Source organism: Macrobrachium rosenbergii, chromosome 7 (assembly GCF_040412425.1).
Source record: "Macrobrachium rosenbergii isolate ZJJX-2024 chromosome 7, ASM4041242v1, whole genome shotgun sequence".
Taxonomy (NCBI): domain Eukaryota; kingdom Metazoa; phylum Arthropoda; class Malacostraca; order Decapoda; family Palaemonidae; genus Macrobrachium; species Macrobrachium rosenbergii.
This window is the reverse complement of record NC_089747.1, coordinates 26,350,442-26,362,500: the sequence shown is the minus strand read 5'-3', so window position 1 is coordinate 26,362,500 and position 12,059 is coordinate 26,350,442. Positions and strand designations below refer to the sequence as shown.

Genomic DNA, 12,059 nt, shown 5'->3' with positions numbered 1-12,059 from the left:
AATCACATGCAACTCCCATTTCACCATTAAATAATAATCTAAAAAGAGAGCACAATGTACAATATGAAGCACAGGTGGCAGCAACATCTCAATGACTAAATGATATTAAAACACATCCAATACATTGGTTCACTTCAAGCACACAAACACTGCCTTCAGGCATCTACGCTTCAGCTAAGCTCTCAATCACTGTTTAATATTGCAAAGAAAGGCATCTGCAAAACTATGGTTTGAACTAATTTATAAAAAAACCTTGGATTCTCATATTCATATCACATTTATCAATATACTGTATATTTAGGGAAAAATGCATAACTTTACCTATTGGGTGGTTAATGTATGGCGTCTTCTCTGGATCTTTCCTTCGTTGATTCTTGTGTTTAATAGCAGCAAAATTTACACACCTAATGATACTCGACAGGATGGAGGAATCACTCGGTTGTTCTGCCATGTTTCATTCAAACCTTAAAGGTGCTCTTCTTTTCTTTTCGGGGAGAAATTTTGGTCTCCTTAAACTGGTCAATCTTCCAAATACTGTACAACAAATTTTTAAAGTAATTGTTTTTATCCTAAGGATACAAACCAGAGCCTTTTATGTAGGAGCATTCCTCAGCTTAAGATGGAAACAGTTGCTGAAACTTGGTAACAAGGTGGTAATTAAAGGTAGGCAGGTGAGTGGGGTGAATAACTACTCACCTGCTGTAAGGCAGAACTTATTTCTTTGGCCTTTGGGACTATATGGCGTGGTTGAGGAGGCATTATACCTCGGAAAAATACAAATTACTTAAAAATTTGGTATTTGTTCCAACAAAAATACAAACAACAGCTCTTTATGTAGGAGATTCACACCTCATGTGGGAGTCTCTCAGCTGAATGGTGATTTGGGAGAGACTGAAGAACAACTGTAATGAAGGGTAAGAGTGACAGCCAGGAATCTCTTGAATGAGCTGGCATGAAGGTAAATGTGGGTAAAAGTGAGGTTACTGTGTACTAAAGCAAAGAGGGAAAAGATAGGCTATTGGTATTTATACAAAACAGAAGAGGCCTAGATTTAAAATGGGTAGAGAATTTAGAGTACTAAAATCTACTTTATGCCAGGAGGGAAAGTGTGAAGCTGAGGTTGACAGCAAGATGAAAGCAGCTTGAAGGATATGGAGGAGGGTGGCAAGGAAAGTGTGTTATAAAAGAATGCCAAATAAAAAAATAAAAAAATAGGGACCTGTTGTATTGTAATCAGACCAGTGATGATGTATTGTTCAAAAACATTGCAAACTTTAAAGTAATTTGTATTTTTCCTAACATACAAACATGAAGGCCTTTACAAAGGAATTTTACTTGCGAATGTGAGCTGGAATGGCCGTTAACTTTCAAACAGGTCGTTAGCTACCAAAATTTGAGAAGTCAGTCTCTGTCCTAGAGCAACTGCGACCAAGAGCTCGCCAGAACTACCAGTTATCAAGATACCTCAGAAGACATATCCTGTGCAAATGGGCCCAAGCTGAGACAAGGGTGAACACTCAAGTGAACACCTGGGGAGCAGTTGACAGCCTGAAGCATAGTGCCCTGAACTGGAACACCATCTCCCCGAGAGTAAAATGGAGGTACTTGCAAGAGGACTGGTGGATGGGTTTTTGAAAATATGTATCCTTCAAGTCCACCCAAAGCATGAAGTTGGCCTCTCTGATGGCATCGAGTACTGACCGTACCTTTTCTATCTTGAACTAGGTCTGGTGAACGAACTGGTTCCGGGAGGAGAGAGATCTATGACCAGTCCCCAACCACCCAACATTTTCTCTATGAGAAAAAAATGGCTGTGAAACCCTGGAGACCAATCTCTCACAACTTCTACAGTGCCTTTCTTCAGTGTCGCTTTCGCATCTTCCCACAGGGCGAGGTCCTTCAGTGAGCCGGAACGTATGTCTGGAAGCAGACCAGATTGTTGGCGAGGGGAGGTGGAAATTCAAACGGTGTTAGATATCCTACTTGAAGGACAACCACTGCCAGTCTCCACTCCGTCTTGCTGCCATGTTGCCCAATGGCTTGACAGGCATCCCCCACCAATGGCAGCAAGCAGGGGGGAACACCGCCCCTAGCATCCTCCATCCTTCTTCTTACCCTTGTCCCCTTTCCTAGGATGGGCACAGGGCTGAAAAGAGTGTGACTGTGCTCCTTTCTTAGCAGGGGCAGAAGAAGACTGAGTGTTCCTTCGGGGGTCCGAGGAAGCCTGGGACTTTCCTATGGGGGTCCGAGGAAGCCTGGGACTTTCCTATGGGGGTCTGAGGAAGCCTGGGACTTCGGAACCCACAAAGGAAGGGCCAGCCTGACCCAAAGGCTGGGCTGCAGAGCCAAGTGAAGACCCGGAGGTCTTGGCCACTGCCTGGTGAACAAGCATGTCATTGTTATCAACCCTGAGCCTGTCCACCACGGCCTCCACTCCTCTCCTCTGTGAAGAGGGAAGAGGGTCCAGAATCAAGGAGCAAAAGAGAGGAAGACAATGGTTCCTCAACGCTGCAAAGAGGTCTATGGAAGGTTTGCCCCACAGCTTCCATAGATCGAGATAAACGAGGGGGTCTAAAGTCCACTCTGTCGGCAGGACTTGATGGCAACGGCTTAATTCGTCTTCCAAGACGTTCAGTCTCCCCTGGACGAAGCGAGGAATCAGCGTGACTTGGTTCAGCTCGGCCCAGAGAAGAAGGTCCTTCGCTGTCTCGCAAAGAGTGAAGGAATGAGTGCCTCTCTGCTTGCGGACATAGGACAAAGCTGTGTTGTCCACGAATACTGCTAGTCTTGCCTGTCACTAGCAGATAGAAGGATTGAAGGCCCAGGTGAATAGCCTTCAGCTCTTTGACATTTATGTGCAAAGACTTCTGCACCATTTTCCATGTCCCTGAGGCTCTTCGACTCCCTAGCAGGGTTCCCCAACTTAGATCAGAGGCGTCGGAATACAATTCTTGGGTGGGGCTCCGAGGCAGAAGAGAAATCCCTATCTGAAGTTGCTCTTCTGACAACCACCATCAAAGATCCTCCTTGATCTCCAACTAGATCGGGAAGATGAAGGAGTCCAGCTGGGTCTTCCTGCACCAGTTTGCCTTCAGATAAAATTGCAGGGGCCTCAAGCGAAGTCCACCCAACTTCACAAACTGTTCCACCTAGGCTAGCGTGCCCAGGAGACTCATCCATTGGACTGCTGAGCAGGCTGAGAGAGAGAGAGAGAGAGAGAGAGAGAGAGAGAGAGAGAGAGAGAGAGAGAGCTCTCGAACAGACGCTTGAGAGTTCAGAATCATCCCCAAATTGGGAATCCTCTGCGTAGGGGTCATCTATGACTTTTGAGGGTTGATTAAAATGCCTAACTCCTGCATTTGGTGAAGAGTTTTCTTTAAGTCCTCTGTGCACTGCTCTTCTGAATTGGAGCAGAGAAGCCAACTGTCCAAGTAGAGGGATACGCTGATCCCGAGAAGATGAAGCCATTTGACAGGAGGAGCAAGGATCCGAGAGAAGACCTGTAGGGCAGTGGACAGACCGAAGCAAAGGGCCCGAAATTGGAGAACTTTGCTCCAAAAGACAAACCTCAGAAATTTTCTGGAGTCTGGGTGGATTGGAATGTGAAAATACATATCCTGCATGTCCAGGGTGACCATCCAGTCGCCCTGATGGAAAGGGGACATGACAGCGGTTCATCTCCATGTGAAACTTCATTTTCAGAACAAACGAGTTCAGGGCACTGATGTCCAGAACGGGCCTCCAGCCTCCCAATGACTTGGGGACTATGAAGAGTCGGTTGTAGAAACCCTCTGATGATTTGGTCCACTACCTCCTCTACTGCCCCTTTTCAAATAAGGGATTTGACCTCTTGAGAAAGAGCCAAAAACTTCTTGGACCCTGCTGAGTAAGCTGTCAAGGTGTTTGGCGACTTGGACAAAGGAGGCCTCTCTTTGAAAGAAATGGAGTGGCCTCTCTTCATTACTTGGACGACACAAGGTTCCACCCCTCTGTGGCTCCATTCCTCCCAGAAGAGATGTAGCCTGGCTCCAATAGGGGCGCGAAGGACAAAATCCTTACTTCTTGGCAGTGGGCTTGAAGGTCGTTTTCTTGATGGACCTCGATGGGGGACGAAGGTTGGTCCGAAGTCTAGACTGGGGTCATGATCTCCCTCCACGAAAGGGCTGAGACTGCAAGGGTGAGAAAGACTTGGGAACTACAGAAGGAGTCTCCTTCAGGCGTTTGGCGGACTGAGCAAGGCGTTTGGTGGACTGAGCTAAGAGATCAGTTGTAGATTTCTTCTGCACTGCCAACAATGCTTCCTTGACTGTGTTCTGGGGGAAGAGGTGTGTCTTGTCTAAGGGAGAGAATAAGAGGGCCGACTTCTGAGTTGCGGTTACTCCCTTTGTGGCAAAAGAGCACCACAACTCCATTTTCTTTAAGATCTCCATCGAGAAAAGGGAGGTGAGCTCAGCGGAACCATCCCCGACTCCCTTGTCGCTGCAGGATAAAACACCCAACCAGTCGGCAGCGAAATCTTCTGCTAGGCCCGGGCAGTCTTCAGTCTTTCTCGCCAAATCTCCCACCATCCAGTCAAGGAAGCTAAAGGTCTCCAGGAATTTAAAAAGATTCCTGATGAGGTGGTCAAGATCAGGCAAGGAAAACATGATCTTTCCTGAGGAGAACGCAGCACGACGCGTTGCGTCAACCAAACCAGAGAAGTACCCTTGGGAGGAGGCAGAAACTCCTAAGAAGGGAGCCTCTCTGGTGGTGTAAAAGTGGTACTTCTTCTCTAACAGCTTTGAAGGAGGTAAGGCAAAGGTAGCTTTACCTTGCTCCCTCTTTGTGGCTAACCACTCATCCACCTCTCGAAGGACCTTTAAGGAAGAGGAGAGCACTAACTTGGGGAGACAAGAACTATCTGAAGCTCGTTTCCTCATAAGGAATGTAGAAGCAAGTGAATCTGGAGAAGCAGGCTTGAAGAAGTCTGGAAAGTTTGCTAAAAAGAACTTCAGCAAACTGGAATAAGCTGAAGAAGGGGCGGAGTATTGCTCATCGTAGGGCAAAATTAGAGACAAAGATGTGTTCTTACTCTTGGAGGTTGAAGATTTATTCCTCAAAAAACCCATAGGATCCTCAAGCTGACGCGGAAGAGGGGCTAAAGAGGAGTCTCCCTGAGTCGAAGATTGTGGAAGGGGGAGGTTGGTGATTGGCACTCCGCAGCTGGCGCTGAGCAGACCGAAGTTGGCGCCGAGCGGGTAGGCATGGAAGACTGGCGCTGAAACAGACGACACGCGCCTGGATGGAGACAGGCACTCAGGAGTGAGAGAATGATGAGAAGAGGGCGATGGGTGCTTATGAGGAAAGTTTCCTGTTCACTCGTGGGTTCCTCGACCAAGATCCGAGGTGTAAAGTAGAAGACTAGGTCTGGGCTTAGAGGAAGAAGGGAGTTCCCTTCTTCATCTATGTACTGTATGTACAACCACCATTGTAGGTCCGACTTTAAGTCGGGGCTATGGTAAAAAGGCGACGGTGTCCGACTGTGTTACCTTGTCCTAGTTGTAACCAAAGTACTTCAGTCAAGACGGTCATTCTAAGTCAAGACTGATGTGAAGTCCAGAGAAAAAGGTCAAACGAAGAGGAGAGAGGACTCATGAGACCTAAAATGCTGCAGAGAGGTCGAGGCACAGGTCCCAGAACTAAGAAAACCCTGTGTCGGAGGACAGGCCTTCTGGTTCGTCTCCATTGTAGACAACTGAGCAACCTTGCATAGCATCGTGCAGTCGTGGACATTACGAACTAACTGACAACTCTATGGACTCTATTGATAGCCGTGCAGACACTTGTAAAACCCGTAGGCTCGACTATACCTCATACAGACCACAAAATTCTGCGGTATGACATAGTCCTCCATAGGTCAGCCAAATTCCTTAAACAGAGAAAAATAAAGCTCGTGAGTGGACGCTGAGTGTTGAGCAGAGAGTAGGTGCCTGGCAAATGGGACTGGTGCCGACTACTTGGAAGCTGGAGCCAGGCGTTCCGTCGGGAACTACCGCCCAAGAAAGAACAACAGTGTTTCTAATGAAAAAACCTAGGTGCCAATGCTACAGTTGCCGCCTGTGGGTGCACTTGGTGTTGTTGCTTTATGGGCACTTTTTGGGGGTTGGCTGCACAGAGCACGAGTTGGCGCCAGATGGTAGGAGCTGCCTGTGGCTGCTTGGGTGCTTTTGGCTGCTCAGAGGACGAGTTCCAATGGGCGCCATCTAGCGCTCGTAGCATAAGCTGGCGTCACACTGAAGTGGGTGCCAGTGGGTGCTTCTGGGTACTGGAAATGTGGAACATTCACGATCTGTGCATCAACCTAGATGCGTATCATCCTTGCACAAGAGACATGAGAAGCTTCTCAGAAAACATTCCAACTTAGTAAATGTACTGCCAAAGTGAGTACTCTACACAATATACTGATGAAGCAAATACTGGGACCGATTCTTGGCCGACGATAAAGCACTGTTATTACTTGTTACTTGTTGACACTTATCTAGGTCCCATACCACTTTCAAAGTGCTCACTGGGCCTCCAGTATCAAATTGAAAGTTTATTCATCAACTGTATTGCCCTGAGCATGTGTCATCACATTGCATGTTCCACATTCACTATTTGATATTCCATAACACAGCATTGATAAACAAAAAAGTTTAAAGTTCCTTTTGAAAGACTTCAAATCCTTAAACTGCCTCAGCTCAAGAGGAAGCTTGCTATATAATCTAGGACCTGCGCATTAAGCACCCTTCTCTCCTCACTACTTTCTGCCCTTACACTTTCAATTCTCTGCAAAGGAAAATGTGAGGGTTAAGGTAATATTATTTACTGACGGCCAGCAAGTATACTAGGTTCAGTAAACAAACATAAAATGCAAATCTTTGGCCTACAGGAATAACGGAACATTCAAGAGTTGCGAACAGTCTATGACCTGTAAACTCCATTGATGTAAAATTTGGACTAAAGGAATGGCATATGATGCAAGAATTACTTTTAGGGCAAAACTACATCCGCTGCTCGCAAGTAGACTAGGCAAAAAAAGTTTTGCCTGGATTAGCCTAAAAAATTACGAAACATTCAAGAATTTACTTTTAAAGCAAAATTATACCGAAGGCTTGCAAGTAATCTAGACCCAGTAAACAAAGCATAATGCAAAAGTTTCATCCTAAAGGAATGGCGTAACACATACAAGGATTACTTTTAGGGCAGAGTTATTATTGGCGGCTCACAAGCCTACATGTAAACAAAAGACTTTTAGACATAATCCTGTTGATGAATCAACTTAATAACAACAAAACTAGGAAAAAACTCATCCTGAGATTTCATGAAGGTTACTAATGTGCATTCCAGTGGATGTGTGCACCAATGAAATCAAGATAATATGTCCGGAAAACAATGAATACAGCTGCCGCCATACTCGCCATTCACCCGAGCATGGCAGGAACAGACTGAAGTTATCTGCTAAAGTCGTTTCTAATATTCCCGCTAGTGGACGGAACTGGTCACCTACACAGACGTGTGAAGTGTTACCGGCGAAATTTTGAATTCAAGCTGCAGTGTAAGTGAACTAATAGCTATGTACTGTAACTGCTTGTTAAGTTACTTACATAAAATAGGAAACTTACTCCTTAGGAGGAAAGTCAGTCCCCACAGTTGATTGGAGTTGAGAGCCACCATGAAATTGCCATGCTCCAAGTGCCTAGCACGCAGGGAAAGTCATGATACCTGTAACCTTCTGTTGGTTTGATGAAATGGTTGGCCAGAGTAGTAGGCCCCTGGACCCGAATGGCCCCTCCAAAAACAAGAAGGGATATTCATGTAAGGAAAAAATTTAGAGAACTACATCTCCTGTAAGACACTTCATGTTGGAAGGTAGTTTAGTTCTGGCTACTAACAAGCAACAGGTTCAGGACTTAAACTACCATGTCTCCCCTCCCCCTTGTTATAAAAGAGAGGATAAGGGCGACGCCTCCTCATCACTGACACGGAGAGGATGCTCGAAGTGTACTCACCCATACCTAGCCTGACTCCAGTGAGTTCTTTGCCCCAGACACTGCTCTCGAAAGAGGAAGTAAGGATGGAAGGGAACCCAGTCAATCCACATACACATCTCCAAACTACATCTTCAGGCCTTAGTTACAGACTACATCAGGCCTTTGTTACACCAGATAAGGCACTGACCTTGTTTGAAATAAGTGGCTACACACCAAGCAAGATGGTAGCAGGGCTTTGGGGGTGGCACAGGTGTTTGAGGCATGGGCAGATGTTTTGTTCAGAAAGACATAGGAGACTCAGGGTACTGAGCACCCACTGTTTGTGCACACACAAACCTGAGACCGTAAACGCACAGAGTACCCTTGCACATATTGAGCATAAAGGTTACAGACCACTCACTGGACCATGACATGCAATCAGTACCACTTGTACTGATCAATGTGCCACAGGTTGTGGATAACCCATGTTCAGTGAAAGTAAAACTAGTAGAGGTCATGGGAGAGCACTACAGTATTGCACAATTGTGCAGGCAAAACCCAAGGTTTGTGGGTAACCACAAGGAGCACAATCATGCATAAACAGAGCATCCTGGTACCCTTGAGCACTGTATAGTGGAGAACTGTTGCACACCCACTACATGTGCTCCTTGCAAAACACAGGTGGCACACATTCCTTGTGTCTATGAGGTGCTAGTTGATATGGATCTTAATTGGTAAGATCCATATCAGCCCTACATACTGCGGATGTAACACCAGGAGGTGGACATACACTGTTGCCTTCCCAAGCCTTGAAAGATGCTCACTCAAAGTCCTACTGGACTTCTTGTGAGAGGTCTTCTAAGACTTTTCTTCTTCCTAAGCAAGAAAGAGGAGGAAGAGGAGCTCAAGAACAAGGAGGAATGAAAGTGCTTACACATTTTCTTCTAGCCCCTAGCCCATGTCTATTCTCCTCTGCAGCAGTAGCCATGGCTGATGCTGCAAAGGCATCTCCCACAAGAAGGATGATGGTGACAAAAGACTCAACAGTACTGAGATCCTAGCAGGGGTAGCAAAAGCAGGTGGTAGCAGCTGACATGGTAAAGGCAAGCATACCGATCACTAACCTTCCTGTGCTTACCTGCCTCTTGGCCGAGCAGGAAGAGGTTTGGAGGCAGGGGTGAGGGAGTGGTAGGTTAATGCTTCTCACCTTCCTGTTCTACTAAAACCTTCATAACAGTTGCAGATCCCATCCCTGCAATGGAGAAGTAATTGTGGGAATCCACTAAACAAAGGGCATGAAGGGGCACACTCACTCCCATGCCCCTTACACCTTTGTCATACAAACTATTTCTCCATGATAGCAGTCAGCAGAAGGCAACAAGACATTTGCTTTTGACAGCAGCTGAAAAGTGTTTGGTGATAGTTAACTACCTTGTTACCATGTTTCAACATCTGATTCCAGCTAAGGCAAGGAATATTTTTATATAAAAGGCTCTGGTATTTGTTTCTGTAGGAAAAATGAAATTATATGAATTTCAAAAGCAACAGTTAAAATTTACTGTGAACTGACGAGTCCATGAACACATTACTGTTAAAGTAAAATGAGACTACTTTTGTAGTATTACAGTACTCTAAATTATGTGAAAATACCAGTAATACATTCTCAGGTAAAACTACAGAACAACTCCGCACAGCTTATTACCTTGGAAATTCAGTTTTCCTATATTTTTAGTGTTGCTGATGAAGAAGGTGGTGTTGTTTATTGGCGGTCAATTATTATTTAACCTAACATCTTTATCGGGGACCCTCTGAGAACAGGGGTTTTGGGTGGGGTAAAGCACAGGCAAGAGAACGGACGTTACTGTTACGATGGCCACCCTGGAATGGTTCCGTGCATACACAAGGCATATGGGAGGCATATATTCATGAAGGGATTGACTAAGGAAATCTATTATGAAAGGAACTATACTAACCTAACCTAATAGGCGTGTTTTTAGCCAGAGGTGGTAGTTTTCAAAAGTTCCCTATAACACTGCGCAATGGCATAGCATTCAGGATCCAAGCATAAACAATAACATATCAGTTCTATGGTTAATTACAGTCGACCACCAAAAAATAACAGTAAATTCTTGATAAGCAACCAAAATACTATAGAAAAACTCAATTTCCAAGGAAATAAGCCGTGCAGAGTTATACTATAGTTCTACCCAATCTCAAATCTGTTTTGTTGTCATTAGTACAGTAGAAAATACAAATTTTTAAAATATGTTACAGACAGGCTATTTGAAAGAGGATGATAAGAGCATGGAATGGCACCTGAAGGAATTGACAAGTATGCCAATTAGTTTCAGAAATTACTGTTGCACCTAAAGGGTAAAATTCCCTGGTATTTCTAAGTAAGAGCTCTGCAGGACTACTGCACTGGAAGGTGACTTTTTAGTTTACAATTTAGTTACAGGCAAAGCTGTAAGCACCTTCTGCCCGAATTTGCAATCACTCCGCCAAGGTAAGTAGTTCTGCGACCTGGCCCTGCTCGCGACCCAGCGACCCCACGCTTTCTGGGGGTCAGGAACGCCCCATGGCCAGGTTATCCATACGCCCTATTTTCCGATTAGGTTAGTTACATCTGTTAGGTCAGGACCTGGCACTATAGGAAAAGCTTGCCTTGTTTGATTTGTCCACAGTTTCTAATCATGGACCTACCACGACAGCCTTGGCCAACTAAATTGTAGGTGCTTTGATTTTTCCTATATTTTAGTGTTGCTGGTGAAGGAGGTGTTGTTATTTATTGTTGGTCAATTATTATTAACCTTATTATATCTAACCAACATGATTGGGGACCCTTTGGGAATGCGGGGTTTTGGAAACGTTGAGAGACAGACCAGACCGCTATGTTGTTCTTATGGAGTAGTTCTGTGCATGTGCAAGTCATCAGGGAGCCATATGTTTAATAAGGCATTGGCTTAGGAACTATATGAACCTAATGTACCCTAACCTAAACTAGCAGGCCATGTTACTTAGTTGGGGAGCTCCACCGCCAGGTGAAGGAAACTCCATTTTTTACCAAAAGCTCCCATATAACACTGCGCATGCGGGATAGCATACCAGGATGGCCAAGATACAATTTCTGATGCTAATTACAATCAACCATCACAAAACAATGGTAAATTCTTGATAGGTTAAGCAACCAAAATACTAAAGGAAAAACCAATTTCCAAAGTACTACCCCATGCAGAGCTCTTGCTTAGTTCTATCAATTCCCAACACAAAAAATTCACCCTTCTTAGTCCAATCAATGCATCCTAGCTTATGTTAGATAGCCCAAGGGTGGGGAGGGTCCTAAAGTAGCCTCAGGGTGGGGAGGGAACTTAACTCAGGTCAGGCGATCAAATCTAGGATAAGAATGTATTGAGTTTAGGGTACACTTAGCCTGGACCTTAAACTGGGTGGAAGACCAACTTACATATTTCTATTTATTGGGTATGGATTTTCCTCACTGGCATATCTTTTCAACCAGCATAACTTGTTTAAAATAATCATGAAAGGACGTTCAAGAATTAATCTCAACCGGAAAACTTGCATGCTTCGCCTAGTCTTTATAAAACCCTACCTAATACCGTAAGAGGTTTCTATATTCAGTCCGTCATGGTTTATGTTGGTTAAAGAAACATTTTTGGGTGATAAGTACATGATTGACAATGAATTTCTTACGGTCTAACGATAATTCTATGGAAGTCTAGAGCAAAGTCGATTTGCTCAGCTGATACTGTAAACAAACAGTTATCTGTGATGTTATCATGTTGCCCATCGGCACAGACTTCATAAACAAAAACAGCGTTTTCAATTTCAAATAAAGTCATTGCTACAACGACGCCATTTTGAGAAGTGAGAAAAATTTTACTACTTTCATTCTGCTGTTTTGAATTTTGCCCCTGTTTTAAATAGCTGGATAACACTTGATTCCTATTTAAGTTTTGATACCCGATCATTAATCACTGGTACAATCGTTCGATTAAATCGTGGTACAGGCTTCAGATATTTTCTGTGATTCTTTTAATTTTTGGAGAA

General features: G+C 44.6%; 1 protein-coding gene across 7 annotated transcripts in view; it reads right to left on the bottom strand.

The window, feature by feature from the left end:
• Positions 1 to 11,834, bottom strand: part of Mesh1 (Metazoan SpoT homolog-1) — a 29,192-nt gene extending 17,358 nt beyond the window's left edge. Inside the window, exons 1-2 of one of the 7 annotated variants that reach the window (XM_067106855.1) lie at positions 11,703 to 11,834; positions 322 to 484 (exon numbers count right to left, since the gene is read on the bottom strand). In XM_067106855.1, coding sequence (XP_066962956.1) covers positions 322 to 451 — 130 coding nt within the window. In that variant the 5' untranslated portion in view covers positions 452 to 484; positions 11,703 to 11,834. Of the gene's footprint in view, positions 1 to 321; positions 570 to 11,601 lie in introns of all 7 variants that reach the window. The other 6 variants (XM_067106852.1, XM_067106857.1, XM_067106858.1 and 3 more) reach the window with 6 other exon arrangements.
• Positions 11,835 to 12,059: the final 225 nt, after the last annotated feature.